Genomic DNA, 25,143 nt, shown 5'->3' with positions numbered 1-25,143 from the left:
TTTTGATTAGCTAATTACTATGTATCCTCGTTCTTTAATCAGGCTTTCTCTGGGCATATCTGTAGGGTAGGGATACCTGCGTGGTTGCGTGCGCGCACGTGCGTGTGTGTGTGTTTGTGTGTGTGTGTGTGTGTGTGTGTGTGTGTGTGTGTTTGTGTTTATGACCTTAGCTTTTTATTCTTGCATTATATGCAGCTAAGTTTTATTCAAATTAGTGAACATTATGAACGCCACAAAGAACTTTTTTAGAATTCCAAAATTTCTTCATTTCTTGGATAAGAGCCAAGTTTCCAAGTCATTTCAGGGCCATCATTACATCGTTGTTAATTTTGAGTTTTAAAAAACCAAAACCTCTATATGCTGTTTTGAAAGTTGCATTTCTGTTGCATTTACTTACAATGTTCTGGGTAGTCAAAGTAAGCCACCTACTGAATAATACCTGTTGGGGTTAATATAGATAATGACAAAGCTATTAAAATGGAAGTAGATTTTCAAGCCTTCTTATGGCATCTCCTTTTGCAGGCAGTTGGAGAAATTTGTGTTTTAATCATATTCTATTTTTTTAAGTAGTTCTTGTAATACTTGGTGGTATGTCAAAAAAAAGAGTGCCATATTTCTGTTTTAAAGAGTAAGTTAATGGTAAAATTGACGGGCACTCTGAAAAAGAGTATTATTTTTCTGTTCATTCTTTCTGAGAGGTAGCAGTTATTAGTGGAGTTGAGACTTCTGATTGTCACACTTAACTAGAACTTTGTGCCCATATTAAAAGCATGACTATCAAGCAGCGAATGCTAATGAAGAGCACATTAATAATTGCAATGGTAGGCTGCCTAGAAAACACCTGGAATACAGAGCAAGCAACTCTGCCCTCTGATAAAACTCATGTTTTATCCAATGTTTGTTTAACCAGCTTAGTATTAAAGTTCTTTACACTGGTTTTCTTCACTAGCTCTAAACTGCGAATAGCCTAATTTTGAGAAAATAAGTTATAGTAGTTCGGTATCTGTGCCTTAATAAAATATACGTATTTTATAATTGTGGACATGTCTTGCTGTTTCTCCGCCATCCTTGTCTAAGTCAGTACTGCATTCAGACCCCTAGGAGGGCCTTCAACTCATTCGTGGCAGCTCTCCAGGGAGGGTCATGCCTGGAGGAGTTAGTCTTGATTGTCTAATCCCTTAACAGTGTCATAGAGCCCTACAGAAATAAAACAGATGCACATCTGCCCACAGTGGCTCAAGACCGCTGCAATTAACTAAAAACAATAAATGACTTCCTAAATTCCCATCGCAGCCAAAAATCCATGCAGGCATCAATTTTTCCACAAATTCAATGGAAGCTTTAAAACCCAATTTTAAATGAAACAATATAGTTTCTGTAATGTCTCTCTAGAGAGATTTCATCTTGTCAAGGTTTGTCTTTCAAAGATACCCTCTCTGACTCCCACTTCACTCCATCCCGGTCCTTCTCCTCAAACAAATACAGTCTCCCTGCCTCCACATTTCAGGTCACCAATAAAGAGAAAGTGATGAACCAAGAATTATCTGGAGAGTTTCTTTCCTTGGTTAAATGTTGAAATGCTACCCTTTGAGGTATTGAATCTAGAGAATTAATTACGCACAGCTGAAAAGCGGGGAAGTTTCTGGTTCAGGAGACACATTGACACTTGATGCCCAGTTCATTATTAGGGTCTGCCACAGGAGACTGCACATCAGCCTTTCGTTAGGGAGATAGACTGGGAGGCACTCGGGCAGAATCTCTTGGTGGTGGTGTGAGGTTTTTCAGAGGAAAACACAGTTAAGTGAATGTCTTCTGTGGGACTGAACCTCTTCATCCCTCCTCAGGTTGATGACATATATTCTAGTGCAGAAGTAGTGGTCTTTGAAAACAACTTTGGGATTTCTTCTTTTGACTCGGTATTTGAGATGTGGGATATAAATGTAAAAATATTTTTCTTCAAAATATTTACAGGTTATTTCAGAAAGATGTTGCTTATAAGAGGAAGATATATTGTTATATCAGTGATTGGCTAAATCTGTTTTTACACTCTATTATAATGTTTTTGGATACTTAGAAGTATTTGCAAAATGGCTATTTCCATTAGAATGACAAAATTCTTCTGACTAAAAAACCATGTTTACAATGCATCTCCCTTTACCTGATATGTAAGAACAGGCCAACCTTGAGAATCCTAAAAACTTGAACCAAAGATCACCCCGTGAGATGGGGGTTAAAGGTGAGGCCTTGACCGGGACCAGACATATATCCAACGGTTGGTAAACAGAGGTGTTCTTGTGGCTCACTGGCATTGCTCCCACCTTGGCACGTATGGAGACGTGATACCAACAGTGGCTTCTGAGGCACTTTGAAAGGAACTAACACCTACTCAGTGAGACAGGGCTTCCTATGAAGCACTGATGTCCTTAAACATTACTTAAGAAACCAAACTTAGGTTATAGATTATTATAAGGGTTTCAGAAATTTGTATGTGCCAAAGTTCAAAGAAATAAGTTCCTGAGGTAAAAAGAAAAACACCATATTCTTTGTACCTCTTTCCTAGTCTGTTCTTTGTTTTCGTTCATGTGAAACTGGGTGAAGGATGAATTGCATGTATTTATCTATCTTAGACTACTGGAGATGGAGTACTTCTCCCAGTAATAGGGGAACATGATGAACATAGAAATTGTTATGAGAGAGAAGAAAAACAGTCATCACTATAGGTATAGTTATTGTCAGTGTAAAATGTGTGAATGGAGTATATTTGCATGGGGCAGGTAGAATTTTCAGAATATTTTATACTGAAAGTGAAATTTCCAGTGGCATATGGACTCTTTAGGGAGTGTTAAAGCAGGTAACAAGACAGGAAGGGCTTTTAAAGGTTCCACTTCAAAATGGGTTTGGGGTGAATATAAGCCAAACGAAGCCTCCTTACAGAGCTGCAGACAATAGTCAACCACTTACAGAGAGCTCTTCTGCAGATGGTCGTATCTAAACTTGGGAAGCCTGGCAAACTCAAACGTTAGTTGCGAAAAATCAAAATAGGTTCCACATGCCTCATTCCCAAAATTAATTTCTCAAACCCCGCTCACATCCACACACCCAAAACAAGACCAGAGCCAGTATCCTAGGACACCTGGCCTGTCGTGAGCCTTGCCGGGGAGGGAGAAAAACACTGCATTTTCCTCCAAAAGGAGTAATCAAAGTGTGAAGGGAGGAAATGAGGAAAAGTGGCCTCCTCACCCACGCCAAACACACACACTTCTCTCTGTCTCTCTGTCTGTCTCTCTCTCTCTGTCTCTCTCTCTCTGTCTCTCTCTCTGTCTCTCTCTCTCTCTCTCTCTTCTCTCTCTCTCTCTCTCTCTCAATCTCTCTCTTTCAGGCCTGTGATCTGTTTGTAACGGTTAAGGTGGAGCAGACAGACAAAATTAATTACATAAATAATTTCATTTAATGGCCACACATAATGCTAGCTATGACATTTTATATATTTGTTGAATTTTGAAGAGACACTTTTCTGGAATAATTCACGCACCTTGCCAAATCTGTTCTTAGGGAAAATTGTAGAATATTTTGTAATTGATTTTGGAGTCCATGGCTGGTAAGGTGGTAGAATTCATATTTTGGTTTCCACAATTCAGGACTTACCAAGCCTTTATCAGTGCTTTCCTCAGTAGGCTAACTCAGGGTCTCGCATAGTCGCATAAAATTCCTTTTGTTTCAGTAAGCAGTCGTGCAGTTTCTAATCTTTATGGCTGAGTCACTGCTGCAAAGCCTAAACTTGCCAGACCTCTCTCCTTACCACTACCACCAAATGCTGAAGACAGGGTAAAATGGGGGCAAAATCAACACATTGGCCCTCAGGCTGAGGCTGTCCTTTTTGTGAAGTCACGTGTATCAGTGGTCACTACCCACTGACAAGCCAGAAACATGACTTTGCCTGTGGGAGGTATGAAGAGATTTTTGCTTTTGTCTTTTTCTTTCTCCTGTTTGCAAAAAGTACATTGCCAGCTTCCCAGAAAGGCGTTCAGACATTCACAAAAACAGTGTGTAAATATACTGTGATTATTGCTTTATGTTCGAATAGAAGTAATGAATGCAAATGCATTTCAAAATAAATGTGAAATGCCATAGCTCAGTATCATAACCCAGAGACTCTAATATAGGTTTTAGTGCCTTGCTTATCTACAGCTGTCAGTGCAGTTTTTCTTACCAGGCTTTAAACACGTGGTGATCTGGTTAAGATTCTGACTGAAAGCCACAAATTAAGGGACAGTGCTTCGGCTTCCTTCTTTTATAAGGATGACACAGAGAGAAAAGCTTACGTCCCAGGGACCAGATGGCAGGTCATGTAAGAATAAACTGTTGTTTCTGTGTGAAAGACATGCTGAAAATCTAAACAGGAGAATAAACACTGCACGGTACATTGGCTCATCATTCTGTAGCATATGATGTTACTTTACCTTTCTTAATCATTTATTTTTCTTGACTGAATCTTGGGAAATTATTCAAATTAAATCTTTCAAAAGGACAAGGAATTCACATTTGTCAGGGAAGAATATAATTCCTGCCATGCTTCCTTCACAAGATTCTTTCAAGGATCAAAATAGGAGTATGGAATCACTTTAAAATGATAGAGAATTTCCTCGATGTACACACAGCATTTCTGAAGAATAGACAAGGGCAGGTACTTTTACTTTTATACTGTAAGATAAGTTGACACTCAAGAAAATAGAATGAATTCTTAGGATTTTAGCGGGTGTCCACAGAAGAACTAAGACTATTAAATACTGTCTTATCAGCCCTGAGTGTAATATTTGGACAAATATAAATTTTCTTCTGTAACTATTTAGCCACCTGGATAACTTAAGTTTGAATATATTGGAGTTGCACCTGTAGAAAAAGTGGGAGTTGAAGGAATTGGGAAGAGAACGAATGGCTGGCAGAGCAGTAATAAAATTGTTTTTTCCACTTTGGTTGCCCCCTGACTTCCTAGAGGTTAGGAAGAACACTTTCCTTCTGCAGAGAGGGAATCTGGATCCAAAACTCTCTCACCTAAAATCAGAAGGCATCATCAACAAAAAGAGTAAAAGACAACCACAGGTGACGTGAATTTATGGTATCTCGGTGAAATTTGGAGTTGGAAGATAGAGTGGTGAGCCTAGTAACTAACTGGAATTTTTCCAAAGCAAAAATCAGGTGCTATTTTATTGTTCACATGGTCATCTTAATGAGCTCCTTGAAAGCAGATAGTGAGCTGTCTTTGTGAGCTACAGGCCCGTTAAGATGTGGAAAGACTGCTGTCCTTAGGCAAACATTTTTAGTAAAGACCCAGAGAGTGATTCATTGACAGAACCTGCAGCAAATGACTTGCTTCCTTGTACTCTTGGATTTTTAAAAGCTGTCATAACTCTTACCTGTCCTTTTTTTGTTCCCTTCTTTCTGTTATGTAACCACAGAACATTTTTACTCACTTAGAGATGGTTTATCTTTTTAAAGCACATAACTGATTGTATCTCCTGCATTATGTTTAGTTTTCTTTTTAAATCATCTGGAGCAAAAATTTTATCCCAATTTGGTTTGGTGCCATCTAGCACAATTCTGGGCCTCATACCTCATCCTTCATTGATTCATTGCCTGGTAAAGCTTTTCTGCACTGCCTGAAAAAGAAACCATTAGAAAAGTGTATCAGCTGCTATAGGTTATGCCTGTATGTGAAAATTACATCAAACAGTCCACAATATTTTAAATATTGAATTACTTATCTTTTAAGATTTTATATAATTTGTATAGTTGATTGAAAAATTTGGGTATTAAAAGTCAATGGTTTTGTTTAATAAATGCTAGAATGAAGAAAACAAGTTAGCAACTAAAATGTCCATCAACAGATGATTGGATAAAGAAGTTATGGTTCATATATACAATGGAATGTTACTCGGCCATAAGAAAAAATGAATGAAATCCTACCATTTTCAACGTTGTGGATGGACCTAGAGGTTATAGTGCTGAGCTAAATAAGTCAGACAGAGAAAGATAAATACCACATGATTTCACTTATATGTGGAATCTAAGGAACAAAAGGAACAAACTAAACGAAAACAGCACGATACAGAGGATAGTAATGGTGTCTGCAAGAGGGGAGGAGGGTTGGGAGGCTGGGAGAAAAAGGTGAAGGGATGAAGCATAAATCAGTAGTTACAAAATAGTACAGCATAGGGAATATAGTCAATAGTATTGTAATGGCTATGTGTAGAGCCAATATAGGTGCTAGAGTAATCGAGGGAATCACTTCATAAACTATATAAATGTTTAACCAATGTACTGTATACCTGAAACTAACAAAATAAATTTTAAAAAATAATAAAAATAAATAATTAACTAAAGTTACTAAGTCATAAAATGACAGTATATCATTTAGATTGATGGAGGTAACATCTAAGAAAAAGAGGGTAAGTTTTTAAAAAGGCAAGGACAAGAGGTTGTTATTTATTTTAATTTTTTCTGTTCTATTTTTTTTTACCATTTTATATTAATAAAATAAAAATTGATGTTAAAAAAACAGAAGTTATTAACCAACAAATAAACAGCCTATGATAATATAGAAAAGCAGTAATTATGGTCACATTATGAGATGCCAGTACAATGATTTTTTTCAGGTCTTCCGTGAAGAGAATTTAGAGATGAGGGTGTTTTCAAAGATAGATTAATGGATAGTTATAAATAAATAAAATTTTCTTTTAACACTATAAGTAGAAAGCCAATTTTTGTTGCTTTGTTTAGACTTAATAAGGACCCTGAACACAGCTATTCCATAAATACATAGATTTTTGTGTAAAACCTGTAAATCTATGAAACCATAGACTTTTTTCTGTCATATATAGTCATGCTTAAAAATATTATCTCTAAATACCATTTGCCACCGAAAGGACTAAAGAACCCTTGGAGAAATAAATGACTAGTTTTCAGTCTAAAGCAAGAAATGTACAAGCTGAACCTGGAACACTTTGTCATACCAGAAAGCAAGGGCATTGTTGAAGACCAGGACCTTGTCAAAAGAACTCAGAGCCCATCTTAAGTGAGCTCTCTGCAAGCTTATATCAATAAGGATATAAATTGCAGTGGATTGAGTTCATAATTATACTTTAAAAATAAAACTCTGTTGGTCATGTTTGGAAAATATTAGGGAACTACCTCTTTAGTTTGAAAACTGCTGAAAATCAGGCATCTATCCTGCCTGCCTTAAATGATTGGTGCCTCAGAAGGGAAAATTTCTCTTTATAGAATTATCCCAGCTAACAAATCAAGAACAAATAATAGAATACCACTTTGAAGTCTCTAAAGAATTGTCAGATCTAGGCAAATACCACCAAAGACTTACAAATGGCAAAAGGAGTCAATCAAATATATCGTGCCTCCTGGTGGATGTTTACCACATGAAGTGGCCTTGCCCGCCACCCACAATTAGAACTTGATTGGATCAAGCCTCTAGCTTGAATTACCAGTGCGTGGGAATACAAGGGACAGAGGAATATGTTAAATCACACCAATGGGATGCAGTGAGGAAAATCCAGACTGTGGAAACTACAAGATAACCCAGTTCCTTTAACAATAACACAAAAATTGCGAGGGAAATTTTAGAAATGGAGAAGGAACCAAGATAAAATAAACTTAAAAGTACATATGAACCTTATTTGAATCCAGATTCAAACAAACTGAAACAAAATTATAAAACATTATATATTTGATGATATTAAGAAATTGTTTTTATTTTTAGGTGTGGTAATACTTTTATAGTTTTTTTTCTGTCCTTTTAGAGACATACTGAAATACAGGTGAAATGATGTGATGCTTGGCATTTACTTCAAAATAATCTGGCTGGGGGCAGGGAGTGTTTGTTGATGAATGTATAAAAATGAAACAAGATTGTCCAAGTATTGATAAGCATTGAAGCCAAGGAGTAAACACAACCGATTTGTTGTTTTCTTCTCTCTCATTTTGCATGTATCAGAAAATTTCCAAAATGAAAGTATACACACACACACACACACACACACACACACACATATATCCATACATATGCACGGTGATGTATATACCATGTACATGATATATGGTATGATATATATACCATACATGGTGATGATAGAGTGGAGTGAAGGGGAGGGTGGTAGAGGAAGATATCAAGGAGTGGAATACATGAGGCTTTTCTCATAGAGCTTGGTGAGGTGAGCAGCCATTGGAGGGTTTTGAACTAAGGAGGAAAGGATCTGATTTGTGCCGATAGGATCACTGTTCCTCTTGTGTTGAGACCAGGGGGTGGGGGCGAGGATGCAAGATGGGCGAGCATGAAGAGACCAGGTGAGAACTGATGGAAGTTTGGATCAGGGTAGCAGCCTCTGAAAATACTTTGTGAAAGTAAAGCAAATAAGATTTGCTGATGGATTGGACATAGTGGTGAGGGAAATTAAAGAGACAAAAATAATAGTGTTTTAGCCTGAGTAACTGGATACAGTGGAGCTGCCATTTACATATCCAAAGCTGAACAGATCGCTGTTTGCAAGCAATGAAAGTTCTGTGAAATCATGTGAAATCATGTATATAGCTAAAAGATTACTCTAGTGTGCACTGTTAGAGACCCGATAATGTGTTAAAACCACACATAGACTTAAAGACAAAAGTGAGACTAAATTGCAGGATAAATTAGGAATTCAGAAACTGAAGAACATTTGAGCCCAGTTGAGGGAGGTGTGAAATGATACTGCGTGAACAATGTATGAAATTTAATCATATCATGGCAAATGTGTAGAACAGAAAGAGAAAAGAAGGAGGGCTTACACAAGAGGACTTTTTAAAAAATCCTGAGTTCTGCCTGGGATCCTGACTTTGAATAGGTGTCTTTTGTTTCTGAGATAATTTTTTCCCTGTAGGTCAATAAACTTGTTTGTTTGTTTTCTAGCTGGGGAATGGCAGTCAATGTGTATTCTACCTCGATAACCCAAGAGACTATGAGCAGACATGACATCATTGCATGGGTTAATGACATAGTATCTTTAAACTACACGAAAGTGGAACAGCTTTGTTCAGGTAAGAGATTATCTTTTAAGTATTTACCTAAATGTTTACTGTCTACTTTGTGGAATGTGATTTTATGAAGCACAGATGGTATATTTGGGGTAGGAAAAAATATGTATCAGTATCAATATATAATTAAAGGGGGAAAACTCAGGTATAACTAAAGAATTATGGGGGGAATCTTTATGAGCATCTAAGAGCATAGAGCCATCTTGACGCGTATTATGAACAGCCTCGCTTGAGCTCTCGAGCTCTGTAATGCCTCCTAACAGGTCTTCCAGGCTCTACTCTATCATCCCTCTATCAGCCACCATACCTCTCTTGCTAAAATACAGATTGTGTCTTTTAACTCTTATCCTTAAACCTTCAGGGCTCCACATTGTTCTTTCTATAGGATAAAATTCAAACTCTTCTACATCTCTAGTAAGGTCATTTCTGTTCTAGCTCCAACCCATCTCCTCAAATTCATTGTCCTCATCACTCTCCTCTGTATCTCAGCCCCATAAAACACTCGTTGTTCCTTCCCTTTTGCATCCCATAGCTTTTGCCATGCCCTCTTTGCTGTGAAGGGCTTTCTTTTTCATTTATGGTAAAGCCCCATTGACACTTCAAAATCTGACTCAGTTGTTGCTCCTTCTGTAAAGGGTTCCCCAGCCTCCCAGAATCTTTTTTCCCCAAAACACTGTGCCCACCCTTGCGGAATAAGTTGCAACACTGCGTTAGAAGGTCTAACTCCCCTGAAGTCACCAAGCGTCCTTGAAGACAGGACTGTATTTATTTTTAAATGCCTGCGATGACACCATGCTTGGTATAAAGTAGGTCGTAAGGAATGCATATTGAGTTAAACTTGTTTAAAAAGTAGAAAGTTTCAACTTGTATGATAAAGTAGAGACATGTTATAAAAATGTGCCACTAGTAAAGTAATTCATTCATAGGTTAGTGTATTTATCAAAGAAATAAATAGTCTTCCTTTGAAAACAGGAAGTGTTTTCTTCTTGTGAACTAATAGGTAAGAGATTTCCTCTTTGGCTCTCACATGAAAATGTGTTAGAAAATAGAAAATATTACTGAAATGTATTCAAGTGAATTTCCATGAGGCATAATAGATACAAAGGAATCATCAGGCTTATCCTGTGCAGTGGTTTTAGGTGTTCTGCTGTCTTTCCCAGTGAGTTACATGTAAGAAGATTTCAGGAGTGCACTCAGAATTTGGAAAGCCCCCAGCAGTCACTCTCGGATATGCCTGACTGCAGTGCCCACCAGTAAATGAATATACTCTCCCTTTGCCAGGTCTGGATTTGATCAGAGTAGACTCAAGAACTAACTTGCAACACCATTGACCCCTCTTCTCTCATGATCATTTTTCCCATGAGGAAAGACAGTGAGGTTGGCCAGAACGTAGGCATTGCCTCACCTACCCTCTCTGTGCCCAGGCCTCGAACATGAAATCCTCTGGTTTGTGAGGTCAGTAGTGGGTGCTAACTAATCAGTTCTTTGCTCTTCATTACAAGCTAGAGAAAAGCTGATAAACTATGATGATATAAATTGTGAGGTCTACATTGTTGGCCTACTGGAATGGCTTTAACAGTTAGTGTCAGAAACAACCCTTGTTGCAGCTTATTCAACTTCAAATCTCCACTCAATCAAATTTTAATTGTGCTGTTCTTGCTGTGTGTTCTGGAGCTTTCTAATATTTTATTTTTAATTTGCTCCCAAAAAAACCCTAAAAACAAGTTTCTCTGTTAATTAGCAATCCCTTTGTTAATAGCACATACCACTTTGTATTGTAGTTAATGTATATCTTAACCACAAAGTGGATGTATGTACATGTGGATAAGGAGGATGGGTTTGGTTGTCAAGAAAAAGAGACACTGGATGGAAGAGGCTAAGGAAAAGAGTCATAGGAAAAATTCCCAGTCACGGTTCTTAAAAGCTAAAGGAATCTGTGGAGATTCCTATGCAATACACTTGAAGAGTTTTTGCTAGCAAACAAAATGAGAGCAGATCAGAGGGTTTTTTAGATACAGTAATAAATTTTTATGAGTAATATACATAATTCCTTTGCATATCTTTCAAATTTCTCACAAAATTTTAAGCAGCATTTGAAAAGGATTCTTGTGCATTGGTGTGCCTTTTGCAACCATTCATAGCTGCATCACTCTCAAGTGTGGCATGATGACACCTCTGAAAAAATTTTGATCACTGCCGAACAGATCATTTCCATTAGGATAACTCACTGACTATCTAAGGTTATGAGGTGGATAGTTCAGAAGAATAAAGGTTAGATTCCTTTCTGCTCTGAAACACATATTTTGGCTGGGATAAAAAACATGTTAATCTCCATAGTAGAGAGGGGGTCTTTTATTTTAGGCAAAGGTTTCTTCAAAGTATAAACTGTGGACCATATGCATTTATAATCTCCTGGAGAGCTGCTTGAAAATGCAGATTCTAAGGCTCCTTGACCTTTTAAATCAATTTCAGGGGTATAAAGCCCAAAATCTGCATAACAAGCACCCCAGCTGTTTTTTTTTGCTGCTGCCAGGTTTGCAGTACATTTTCAAGAAACCCCAAACCACTAAAAGTATAGTTAAATTATCCAAAAACCTATCTGGCACAGTTTCCTTATGCATAATTTAGTCTGCAACTTTTCTCTTGTCTTTAGCAGTGACATTTAGCCGGGGAATGCTATCTTTCTGTTTATTTATTTATGAATTTATTGTTCCAGAAGGCATTTAAGGCAGCCAGGACAGTGCTGTTAGAATAAGAACAAAACTGAACATTGTTGTCCTAAGTGAAGTACCCTCATTATACTTATAAGTAGTCAAATTTCTTGGATAATATTTTTTCTTCAACTTTCATTTTAATCCCTTTAGATTAAAATGTGTATAATTTTATTTTAGTAGTATGCTGTGGAAAAACATACACAAAATATCTTCGCATAATTAAACTTATTTTCTTGTTCAGTAAAATTATTTCTTACTCTCTTTCCTAAAGACTTATGCTCTCATCCTGGCAGTCCCCTTTTGGCATTTCTTCCCCCCCTCCCCCCCATTTGCATTATTTCCTTTTCTTTTTTTATTTCCAGCTAAGAGATCTCCCTCTAGCTAATATTAAAACTAATTCAGCTTGTATTTAGCTCATAAAAAGCTGAAATACTGTTTGACATTTGCGTTCCATTTTCTTCAGGATTTTCTGCCTTTATATAACATCTCATTTGTTTTTATGTGAGCATTTTAAAAGCTCTTTAAGGCAAAAATGGTGTGAGAAGGTATAACACTTGGAAATACATTGCAGTAAATTATAAAACAATGAAATGACTCACTCTTAACTCCTTTCATTTTATTCCAAGGATGTAACCTTATGAAAATTTTCTTTGAATAGTAAATGTGGGTCATGTAATCATGTGTGTATTTGGTTTGCATTCATTTCATTTCTTGTGAAAAGCAAATTCAAACAAGAAAAAATGGGCTGTGTAAATGGAGAGCTGGTTATCAATGGATCTGAATACTATCTTATAATACGACAGTATGACAGTATACTGCTTACCTAAATCTCTTTTGAAAATGAATAATATTTGTAGATTTCCCATAGTGGAATGGGGAGGTTGAACCACATAAACTATCAGATTGGTTCTGCTTAAAAATATTTTATATTTTAGTTCGATTGTTTATAAAATTTTCAGGGCTTTTTGCAGAGCGAGGAGATGTTTTGTGTTTACTTTAGTACCAGCTCAAACCAGTTTCCTAGGTATTTTATAAGATATTCAAGAGGGGGAATGGGCAGCTAGGTGGTAAAAATCCCTAAATTCAGGTTAAGTAAGTTGAAATACTGTTTTGGACATGATAGAAAAGATAGTGGGTTATGTGAAGAGAAAGAACAAAAAGAAATAGAGTAAGAAAAGTATGATGGGAATAGAAGAAAAGTATCACTCCCTTTTCTTCTTCACCCCTCATCCCTGCCCCAACATAGCAAATCTCCTTTGAAACTTTTCCCGATTTCGATTTTTCTGGGTCCCAGCCCTCTCTCTTAGGCTGGGATCTAAACAGCAGAGTCATTGGGCCCACTGCTTGGTCACTGCAAGCACTTGGCCAGCTGAGCACCTAACCGCCATACCTCAAAAGGCAACTGCAGCCTCTCTCTTTCCCACTCACTCCACAGGCCAAGCAAATAGCTGACTTACAGATGCTGAGATAAAATCTATGTGTCACGTACGCGCTATGCTGATCAACAGCTCAGTTGTTTTCCTGAGCATTTTAGTATTTTAATGAAATGTCATTCAAATTAAACCATTTTTTTAGATGGAAAGTTTAGATATTTTGTTGACTCTCTTTTTAAAAACAAACAAAAAAAAAGACAAAATGGTCAGGATCTGATTCCATTTCAATTTGTGCTTTTCAAAATTGTTTCAAGCTTTGTGTTAGATCAAGTTTCTGGTATTTTCTTCTTCCAGGAAAACTTCTGAATCTGGCTGATCATATGGTAGTCATTGTAGTCACGTTTACAATTGTGGGTCCTTGATGGCTCCCTGAAAGGGTCTAGGCTTTACAGTAATTAAGGTCCATAAAGGTGTGGCTGTCAGCCTTACTGGGGACCTGTAGTTACAAGGGCACTGAGCCCAGCAGAGCAGTCTCGTCACCATTTTTTATTGCAATATGGGCCTGTTAAATAGGCCACTCCCATCCTAGTGTGCTGTCCTTATGCCTTCTTTTTTCTGTCTGCAGAGACCTCTGTCAGGAGGGCAGGTTAGTGATGAAATCAGCTCAGTCTAAATTTAGTAGACCTTCTCTTGTTGGCTCTCTTGAACTGAAACCAAGTAAGGATATTTCATCAGTATCTGTTAAGCTCAAGAGCTTACGTACTAAGCTTTATAAAATCATAGACTGTTATTTGCTGTAAAAAAAAATTCAGTCATCTTGGATTGTGTTACTGTTGTTAGAGATGTAATTGTATTATAATAGAATATTTGTTTGTGATGTATTATGGAGAGAGTGTTTTTTTGTTTCTTGCTGACAGTTTTTCTCTCTCATTTTAAAATCAGTTTTCGTGATCTCAGCATACTAACTAATTGCAGAACAAGGAGGCAGAAAATGAGTTGGATAGTTGGGGGAGGAAAGGGTCCAGCCTCAATTTCAGTTGGCCGTAGTGGGCAATCTACTCCGGTGTTTCAACTAATGTGCAGAATACAGAATACAGTCATTTTTCCTTCTAAATGTATTTATTTACATATATTTTGATACTTTGTTGCTGAAAATAAATGTAAAATGGTGGTTTTGTTTTTACTGCATTTTATAATGCTAAATACCATTGGGAAAAAGTGTGTATGCATTCGCCCTCATTTATCAACGTATATGGATGATATATCTTTGAAAGTAATCAGTCACATCTTCATCTATCTCATTACTGTAGTCAGTTCTGATAATCAATTTAGTTTTATTTAACATACATGTTTTGAGGTGTTCTTTGAGCTAGGCCCTAAGAACCCGGATAAATAAGACTGGGTTCTAAGAGCTCAGTACAGCAGGGTACTGTCCTACAAAAGACTAGAGACCACACTGTGGTTAATTCTATTTTGCAAAAACTTCGAGCATACAAAGGAGGGAGGGGGTGAGACATGGGGAGCTTGTGGAGAAAGACCTTCATTCATATTCTTTCGGAGTGGCTTAGTACTGGCTGGATGACTTAGAATTGCCATAGTTTGGAAAACACCCCAGAAATCCTCCCTGTTGATCAAAGATCTGAATATAAGACTTGAAACAATAAATTGCATAGAAAAAAACAAGTACTAAACTCGGTGACCTTGAACTTAGAGAGGATTTTATGAATTTGACTTCAAAGGCAAAGCAAGTAAAAGCAAAAATAAACGAATGGGACTATATCAAATTAAAAAGCTCTGCACAGCCAAAGAAGCCATCAACAAGACACAGAGGCAGCCATCTGAATGGGAGAAGATATTTGCAAACAACACCTGATAAGGCCTAATATCCAAAATATACAGAGAACTCATACAACTCAACAACAAAAATAATAATCCAGTTAATAAATGGGCAGAAGACCTGAACAGACGCTTCTCCCAAGAAGACATACAAATGGCCAACAGACATAGGAAAAAAGGCTCAACCTCACTAGCTCTTAGGGTAATGCAAATCAAAACCACCATGAGATACCACCTCACACCTGTTAGAATGGCTATCATCAATAAGACAATAACAGGTGTTAGAGAGGTTGTGGACAAAAAGGAACCCTTATGCACTGGAATGTAAATTGGTACAGCCGCTATGGAAAACAGTATGGAGGTTCCTCAGAAAATTAAAAATAGAAATACTGTATGACCCAGTAATCCCTCTTCTGAGTATCTACCCAGAAAACTTGAAAACATTTATCTGCAAAGATATGTGCACCCTGATGTTCATAGCAGTATTATTCACAGTGGCCAAGACATGGAAATAACCAAAGCGTTCTTTGATAGATAATGAGATAAAGCAGCAATTCATTATACAATAGAATATTACTCAGCCATGAGAAAAGATGAAATACTGCCAATTGCGACAATGGGGATGGATCTTGAGATTATCGTGCTAAGCAAAATCAGTCAGATAGAAAAAATTGAAAGCCATATGATTTCACTCATAAGTGAGATATAAAACTGAAAGCAACAACATGACAGGCAGAGACTTGTGGACATGGACAATAGTTTAGTGGTTACCAGAGGGAAGGATAAGGGGAAGTAGATAGGGGGGTTATACATATAAGGTGATGGAAGGAAATGTAACTTTGGGCGGTGGATACACAATGCAATACACATATGATGTATTATTGAATTGCACACTTGAAACCTATATGCTTTTATTAACCAATGTCACCCCTATAAATTTAATTTTTAAATGTCAAAATGCAAAAAAAATTCTCACTCTTGAGTCAGATGGGATAACAGTAACTAGGATAATATGTTTTATTAGATATAGCCCTTAAATATATGAAGCATGTTGTCTTCTCTAAGAAAAATGTAAAGAGTTTTTCCTGGTGATCTCATCATGAGTATATGAAAGTCGTTTTTACTCTCTTTGAAGCAACTGCATACATGTAAGGTATTCTTTGGAATCTATAGAATTGTTCATTTCTTTGGGAGAAATGCAACAGATAATGACATATTATTAGAAACTTAAACTAATGGTTGTCTAAGATGCCCAAAATTTAGAAATTGTAGGAATTTGTACAAAGCAATGCTCTTAGTTAAATCCTAGACTTTCATCTCTTGTTATTTTCCCTTAGCTGGGACAATTCCAGTCTTAAGGGTTCTTAGTAAGTATATCACTAATTCACAAACTCTGTCACACAATTTCCCCTTGGGTTCAGGTTCTTTTTCTTCTAATCTACTATAGTAAGACTCTGCTGAGTTTTATATGCTCAAAAACCATGAATGGGTTTGTGGCTGTGAATCTGTGAGAACTGTTTTGTACCATGGGTAGGTCATCAGAACAAGTACAGGTGGATCTAAGTGATGAGGGTGATACTGATGAGAGTATAGGCCTTAGGCCAATGAATGAACCTCTGAAGCCCCAGCATTGAGACTCAATTAGCTTTACTGCCTGGATCCGTGACTCCTTGGCCCCAGGAATCTTAGTGAAGGGTGTAGGAAACAGGGCTGGAGCCCAAGGATGTAGTGGATTTAAGACTCATTTGTAATTCATAATTCTAATTTCAGAAACTTTTAGAGCCCCCTCTCCTGATTTCGTCTTTGTTTTATAATAAGATGCTTCCTTTTAAAGCATATTATATGTTTATTTCGAAGTCATTTACCATCTCCAAAAAAAAAAAGTATCTTAACAAGAAAAAAATGTATATTGCAACATATTGTAAGTTATTTTTATTTTTCTAAAGATGTCAGTTACTTTACATGATGGATATGTTTTTGTGTTCTTGTTGCTATTTTTTTCTTTTCTCCTTATCAGTTTTAATCTTCTAAAGACTTTAACAGGAAGACTATAAAATTGGGGAGAAATAGTCATTTCCTTTTATAAATGAATTTACGATTACTTAAGCACCTCGTATATTTATCTGGGGAAAGACTTAAGGACTGGAAAAACCCTCAAATGTTTTTCAACAGATAAACTGGAGGATCTTAGGAATGTGTTCCTACCCTTTCTTTACTGGTGGGAGGCCAAGGACCTCATTTTGTTCTTTGGTTCTTTGCCCTTTGAATCTAAAACACACATTTTGGAAATTCATATTTAATATCTGAAACAATCCAATTAAATCCAGTTCATTTTTATAGCTCTGATTATTTTAACCAGGCACATAATACATAAAGTATAATAGTTTTATACTTTAGAGGCATAATGATGTCATAATGCCTCAACTTTTATTTATCTCTCCTTACCTTTTTCAGTGTGCTTTTTTATATATCATTTATTTTAATTGTTATGACAACCCTGTGTGGAAGAATCGGATTTTTTTTATCCTATTTTATAGGAGAGGATAAAAGCTCAGAGAAGCAAGTGTTCGCAGCTGTTTCTAGATTGAGGTCTCCTTGTGCATCCTTGTGCTCTCCTTGCTATATGTATGCTAGCCGCGGATGGGATAGAGGAGACACTGTGTGTATGTGTGTGTCTGGTTTTTTCCATATTTATCAGGAATCCATTGAACATCGCTTCTAGAAATGGGCATTAGAAAAGAAATCCATATCACCATCCTGTAAATTACATTCTATAAAGAAATGGGACACATCTGATAATTATCCTACGAATGACAAGGGCACAACCCAATGGTACCATCATCAAGAACTTTCTTACCAAAGATAGCGAGACACTAGTAGAAAAACACAGGCGTTTGTTCCCAGTCTTATAAAATTCTTCCTTGTTCTACCTACCCAGGGTGGGCTGGGAGAGCCTCATCTCTCTGCCTGTTCCCCTTGCTCCCTCCCTGCTCTCAACTTTTTCCCTCTAAGCAAGATGAGGTGGTTCTGAGATTTCACCACCTGCCTTGGAAGAGCTGTTCAATTTATCAGTAATTTCTAGTGAGTGAAACAATAACCAGAATAATGATTCCTTATATTAGACACACACTTGTACATGTGTGCGTGATCCACCATTGGAAGCCCAAGAATGTGGCGCTTTCTTTACATTGAACCAAGGCCTGCTTTAAAACACTTGTACCTGACAGGACTCCACATTCTCATTTCCTTCTTCCTGTGCTATTGAGAAAAATAAAACAACTTCTAGGATAGTTTTGTAATAAGCCTGGTCCCACAAAAGATTTATACCTCAAGGTATTAACTGTTTTCCATGTATTTAAATGAGTTCAGTGAACCTGTACTGCAGTGGCTATGCTGAGAGCCTCCATCAGTACTTCTCCAGCTCCTTTAATATGAGAAGTTGATGTTTTCTTAATCTCACATCATGGGACATGCATTAATGCAACATTTAAGAATAGTCATCCATTTCCCATCCACTTCTATCTCCTTATTCCCATATCCATTTCCCAACTCCAGCCAGGTGGCAGTTCCTAAACCTTTTCCACGTAGAAATTCTAGAGCACCAATGCTTTATACAGTCATAAGCTGTGCTAACACAGTAGAAAGATGAATTGGTCACCAACCCCAGTCTTGAAGAGTTATTCACCGATCAACTAAGAGGGATAACTAATTAAAATGCAAGTCATACTGCTTTTGGGGCTCCCATAGACATTGCAGTGAAACAGTTAATTCTGCACTAGGAACCAAAAAACTTCACAGAGGTGTTGATGTTTAGGCTAACCTTTAAAGAGTGAGAAATTTCTATTTATGTGTAAAAGGTGGCAAAAGGACATTTTAAGGAGAAAATGTTTGAGCAGGGCAGAGAGAGGGTGCAGTGTTTTACATGTGTACATGTATGCATAAGACTCAAACATTAGGATGCAAGACAGCAGGACAGTAATGTTTCATCTAATAACTGCTGTAGCATTCAAAGAAAGGAAAGATTATTTTAGTCAAGAAAAGCTTCTTGTGTTAGCCTCGTTTGGGTCTTTGGCCAAGCAGCCATGCATGGGTAATAAATTTTATTAATGAAGTGGAATTTAATTGAAATGTTGTTCAAACTAGAATAAGATTGGGGCCAAGAAAAGGAAGATGGAGATTTTGAGTAAAGTTATTTAGATATCGATTTGATGTTCTATCTAGCATATTGCTTTATGTAGTCCTGAAGTCAGCGGATATTGACTGAGTGCCTACGATATGTCAGATGATAGGCTAGGATCTGGGGATATAGCTATATACAAAAAAATAATACAGATTATACCCAGTTAGGACCCATTCTTTTACTACCAAAGTTGTCCTTGACACATTCGTATCCAAAGCATTCAGTTTTTTTTTTTTTCTCAGCTTCCCCAAGTACAAAACAAAGGTGGAACTAGGTCCCTAGACAAAAGTAGATGTGTAACCTGCGTCACCATCAGACAGCATATAACTGGCCATGCATGGGAATATCTGAAACATTAGTAGGCCATCCAGTTCCTGCACAACTAAGAGGATCCAGTTCTGCTGTTCTTTAAGGGAAAACATTTTTTCTAGCCTACTTTTTTTCTGAATTGTTTTTTTGAAATTTACAGTTTATCAGCCATGTAGACACCATAAAAAAAGGAGTGTCAGAAGTCATTGTCAAATGCTTGGGCATGTTAGAATGGCGTACCTGGAAATAATAATTGAATTGCTTGGCAATTCTTAAAATAACCATCACTCTGCAGATTGGTGTTTTTCTGCCCTGTCACCATTACGTAATTCTGGCAGATGGCAAGTTACCTCTCTTTTTGTTCTCTCTCTTCCCAGGGTTTGTTATTACCCAAGTATTAACACTCATAAGCGTTTATGATCGAGTTATTTGACAATAAGAACCGTGTAAATGTGAAACACGCCATCACAATATCCTGCAGCTTCTCAGCATTCTCCTTAAGGAGGATCACTCTCCACTTTCGTTTCTTCTGGATTACATTTGTATGGCAATTCATGGAAGAACTTTAGAAAACTGAAGAAAGAGCCAAATTTTAATGAAAATGAGTATGTCAGTTTCAAAATTACACATAATTGTGTTTAAATCCACTTTTAAAAAAGAAAACCACCTCTTGTCCTTTTTCTTTTTCTTTTTAACTAAAGTTAAATTTCATTCTCCTTTTATTTCTTCCGCACTCATGTGATTGAATCCCTGAGATAAATACTTTTACATTTCTCATACTAATTTGGCTTCCTCCTAATACTAGAATTGTGCTTAGAAAAGCAAAGTGTTCTGGGATTAACCTGTGAAATATAAAGAAGGCAATTCATTATAGAAAAATACTCTCTTAGGTTTCCCGTTCTGCGTGATGTTATGTGGTGTTTCTCTGTAATAGCACGGGGCTTCCTTTGGTACTACTCCTGGCCTTCTGGGCTTTCTCTGGCCAGTAGGCCTCTTCTCAGGGAGCTGTGGGGAGAGAGTGCTCGCTTCTGGAAAGTAGAGGATGTTATTGGTATTGTGAGTGCTGGTGGACTGGATTTAGGTAGAGAGTGGCAATAAGTAAGGAGCCCTCACCTGCAGGCCTTAGAGAGCAGGTGAGGTAGCTTAGCTCTGGGAAGAACTCTGGAACTTCCAGTCCCCAGTCCCAGGGACAGCGACCTCTGCCACAAAAAAAGAACAAGCCGAAAAAGTGGTTCATTGTGTAGAAATGGACTACGGGTTTGTGCTGGTCAGTTTATACCATTACATCTTACATTATGCTAAAAGCCTCTTCATCAGCTATGATGCTTGGAATTTACTTAATGGCCTAGCATATAGAACTGTTGATAGAATAATATAGGCAATGATTCCGTAGAAATTCCCTGAGAAACTGGAAAAAGTATATAAGCTTTAGGTTTCTTACCTTTAATCACATTTGTCCTTAAAATAGATATGTTCTTAAAATTGGAGCATTAAAGTGTCATATATTAGGCACTCTCTCTCTAAAGACACTGTGCCCAGAAATAACCATTGGCTCCTTACTACCTACCAAATTAAATAAAGCTTTTTTCCTGGTTTTTTAAGTCATTAGTAATCTCATGTGAGCGCATCTTTCCAGCATCTCTCCCCATTACCCCATCACCACCCATAGCCTACATTCGCTCAAACTCATCTTTCACCAAATGTTCTGATTCTCTATCTTTGCTTGGAATGCCTCCTCTGAGGGCCATCTCCAGTGCCACCTTCCAGCCTGTTCTTCCTCATCACCCTCAACAAGATGTGAGCTCTCCCTCTTCAGTTTTCAGAGCTCTGCAAAGTCTTAGGGTCATTGAATACCTGTAACCTTAACAGTAGAGGTTAAGCTCCTCAAAAACTGGACGTGATAATACAAGTTTGACTTAACTTTATCTGTTTGATAATACTGATTACTCCTTTTTGGATTTTTAATTGGGCAAAATTTCGGACTGACTCCATTAGTAAATGCTATGTGTCTTTGCCATAGAGTTTGTCACTTATAGTTGTTGTGCTCTTCTGTTGGTTTTCTCATGTGTTTTTCTCTCGTTTCTCAAAACTAAATTCCTGGGTTCTTTAAGAGTAAAATTGTATTCCTCAGTAAGTATTTGTGTATTGGTTTTTCATTGATTAATATGCAAAATGATGTCCCTCTATAACACCTACAGATGGGCATTTCTTTAGCAGTGACCTGTAAACACAAAAATTAGATAGCAAATCTCCCATCTTTTCAGATTCTTACCCCCTACTCAAGCTTTTCTTAAATCTTCCCTTTTTACAAAGTCAATCATGTAATTTCAACACTTCGAAAAAATATTTGTCCATTAAAGTAGAGGAGGGTAATACAAACAACTGTGTGAAAATATGGGTGTACACAGAGAAACTATATCTCCTGATATTGCAGTTTTCCAGAACTTTCTATTTTGATGACCCTAATAGAAAACTGACCCCTTCAGAATGGGTTTCGTATGCAACTTTCTAACTTGATTTTCATTTGTAATAAAGGCTTTTGTGCCTCCTCTTTCTCCTCTATCTGGAATGCCAGATTCTAACTTGAGCCCTATTCTCGAACTTCAGCCTTTGGGACATCTCGCTGCCAGTTTCAGTATCAGACTCCCTGGAAGCCAGTGACGTTTTGTCCTGCACATCATTCCTGCCTGTGCTCCAAGAGCCTCTCCCACTTCCTTCATTCTCAGTTCCCATGTAGAAACCAAATCTTATACAAAGCTGGGTATATCCGACAGCTGGTTTTGGTAAAATTCGATGAGCACATTACCCTAAAGGACATCACTGTCGTTAGAAACTAGAAGTGAAACCGAGCACCCAACTCTGGTCGTCAATTAGTAGATGAAACCTTCCGAACCAACAAGATAATTCTTCACCTGCCATTTCTTTATTCTTTCAATCGGCTGAATCTTTTTCTGTATTAACAGGCAGATTTGAGGTTTTGTTTTTCTTCCTAAAGCATTAAAATGCAAGATGACAAGTTACAGGGTAATTATGATTTAGTTGAATAAAACAAACTGTAAATAGTTTATTTATACTTTGGTGTTGTTCTTTATGTTCTAGGTCTCAACTCAGAGTTATAGTTAATTTCTATGTAAATTATTTTCACAAATACTACTCTTAATATATCAGCCCTCTTGAGAATTATGCATTTTTATCATAATCTAGTTATTTCTCTAAAATTTACTTTTTAATAAACATATTAATACCTAACATTTAATCGAGGGCTATCTGTATGCAGATTTTTACTATGTCGAAATTTCCTTTAGAAAGATAGAGGAAAATAGTCTTCATTCTTTCATGATTTTTTGATGAAGAAGCATATTTAAATCAAGTCAGTACACTGATCTTAATATCTGATCATTTTTCTCTACAGCAGTTCTCACTTTTAACATTGTTCTGCAAGTTTCTTAATAAAAATCTGTTTAAAGGCAACATTGCTTTTTAAAAAGTATTCTTGGTTCTTGAAAGCAGGTTATAAACAGAAGACTGTTGGTACCTTTAACTGCAATTTACTGCGACCTTATAAGATTCTTAAAAAGGTTTTATATCATATGAATTAGTAAGAACCTGAGCACATATATCAGATGAAAGCCCAACCACAGGGTATGACAAGGCCTTTTAATATATCTGCTGATACTCTTAAAAATCCGTCTGCTTGAATAATGATTGCTGGCTTATTTCTTTTTCTATAAAGGAAAGGAGATGAAAATGTTTTTTGACAGCTCACTCTAGGGCAAGGATGGGGTGCTTTTCAGCACCGCACAATTCCCATCAGCCTTCTCTGTCTGCGTCTGCGGGAGCTGAAATCTTCCTGCTGGTTACTACTCCTTTTCTTCCTCATGGAATCAGTTTGAAAGCTACTTGTCTTTGGGTCTTATTTAAAATCTGAATTAAAAGTTTCTGACATAACTCCAAGCTCAGTTGAGGACCGTGGGAATTGCCTGGAACAAGCTCAGTAGAAACCAGATTTCTGAACTCTAGATCTTTCTTTTTGCTTTTGTGACTCGGGGCAGGCGAAGTTGACAGCGTCCTAAGTCCACTTTAACGGAGTTAAATAATACTGTGGTAACCGAAGCTATCAAGCTGCTCTTCATGCCAGGGATGTGAAAGATGCCTATAAAAACAACACACAGCTACTACTATTTCATCATATTTTTGTTGGATTAGAAAAATGCAATCAATGTTTAGGATTTTAGATTTCTTTAAAATATTGTTGTTTCAAAGCATTATTTCCCGATTGCTATTAAGCTGTTCGAGCCTTCTGTTTCTGTAGATGGGGAGATTTCTGCTGATGTACTGGAAATAGGTAACCCAGTGTTTTGCCGTTTCACTTCCCTTGCTAGGAAGCCCTGATTTCCCAAAGGGGAATGCTGCCTTCAGCGTGAGGTTTGGGCCTTGGTAACAAGATGCAATTTCTGCAGTAAGATCAGTTCAAGGAAAGACAGGGCCAAAAGCAAAAATAGAGCTGGAATGATTTTGTGATTAATATGAAAGCTATTTAATATTCAATTAAATTCTAATTCTAATATGAAAGATATTTCTAATATGAAAGTTAATATTCAACTACTGAAGATGACAGAAAATATGGTTATGTTGCTGAGTATGTAAATATCAAGATCTCCAAGAGGAGTATATGGAAGATAGCATCACCAGATCTGTAATCTGGAAAGGGCGTGAGTGGGTGGGTGCCCCTGGGAGTCACACTTCAAATACAGCTGTGTACTTGAGTCTCTGATAGCAAGTAGGATAAAAGATGGTCAAGGCTAGAAGCAAGAGCACTGGCAAAAAGTCCTAGTCATATGAGGTTGAAGCATTATCTTCTCATTAGCAGAAATATCAAGTATCCCTTAAAAGAGAAGTTGGTGACAGACTGAGAATTAGAGAATCATCTAATTTTAGCTCAGAGATCTCTCTAGACCTGATGTTTTGCAGATAGGAATACTGCTGGCTTAGAAGGGTCTGATGACATGGCACAGTTCATTCAAGATGATTAAGGCTAAGATCCAAGGACCAACAGTCTGGTTCTCCTTCCCCACCCCTCTTTCTGGTCTTCATTGATATTAGTAGAGAGAATAGCTTTATTACAAATTATTTACACGTAACGAAATTTCTGTAATGAAAGGAATAATTGCATAGATGTGTCCAGTAAATTAAGGTTGTCCTCCTTTTTTTCTGACCCTTCATCAGTACCAAATAAGGTTGTGGAAAATTGTAACTAAGTCCTTCAATGATATAGGCAGATCTGTATAATAACTCCTTGGCCTGTGAAAAATTCAGATGGGCAGTTTGAGTAACTGGCAGAACCCAGTATAGCTTCATGTCTTTCTCCACAGATTATGTCACATTTCTGGGGAAGTGCTGTGAGATTTTGACAGCAATAATATATATATATATATATATAGCATGTGTGCGTGTGTGTGTAGAGAGAGAGAAGGGGGAGGGGAGATGAAATGCATGCTTTTTATATATACATCATATACATATGTAAAATGAAATTTTTGTAAGTATATATACTAAAATATAAAATCGTGACTTTGGAGCAGATGAACTATCTATTCCAAGATTCTGCTGTGAGTAGGAAAGGTAAAGCCGATGCCGCTGACATCAGTTTGCA

The 25,143-nt window shown here is 37.2% G+C and overlaps 2 protein-coding genes across 4 annotated transcripts in view; one reads left to right on the top strand and one right to left on the bottom strand.

Moving 5' to 3' along the window:
• Positions 1-1,682, bottom strand: part of LOC102892623 (dynein light chain 1, cytoplasmic-like) — a 2,488-nt gene extending 806 nt beyond the window's left edge. The window contains exon 1 of the mRNA XM_015595629.2: positions 1,622-1,682. Coding sequence (XP_015451115.1) covers positions 1,622-1,682 — 61 coding nt within the window. The remainder of the gene's footprint in view (positions 1-1,621) is intronic.
• MAPRE2 (microtubule associated protein RP/EB family member 2) overlaps positions 1-25,143 on the top strand; it is a 128,405-nt gene that overhangs the window by 62,832 nt on the left and 40,430 nt on the right. For 2 of the 3 annotated variants that reach the window (XM_025038678.1, XM_006919972.3), the window contains one exon: positions 8,954-9,081. The exons of the other annotated variant lie outside the window; for it this stretch is intronic. In XM_025038678.1, the coding sequence (XP_024894446.1) occupies positions 8,961-9,081 (121 nt within the window). In that variant the 5' untranslated portion in view covers positions 8,954-8,960. The remainder of the gene's footprint in view (positions 1-8,953; positions 9,082-25,143) is intronic. 3 annotated transcript variants of the gene reach the window in all.

This window comes from Pteropus alecto, unplaced genomic scaffold (genome assembly GCF_000325575.1).
Source record: "Pteropus alecto unplaced genomic scaffold, ASM32557v1 scaffold146, whole genome shotgun sequence".
NCBI lineage: Eukaryota > Metazoa > Chordata > Mammalia > Chiroptera > Pteropodidae > Pteropus > Pteropus alecto.
This window is presented reverse-complemented; position numbering and strand designations above follow the sequence as displayed.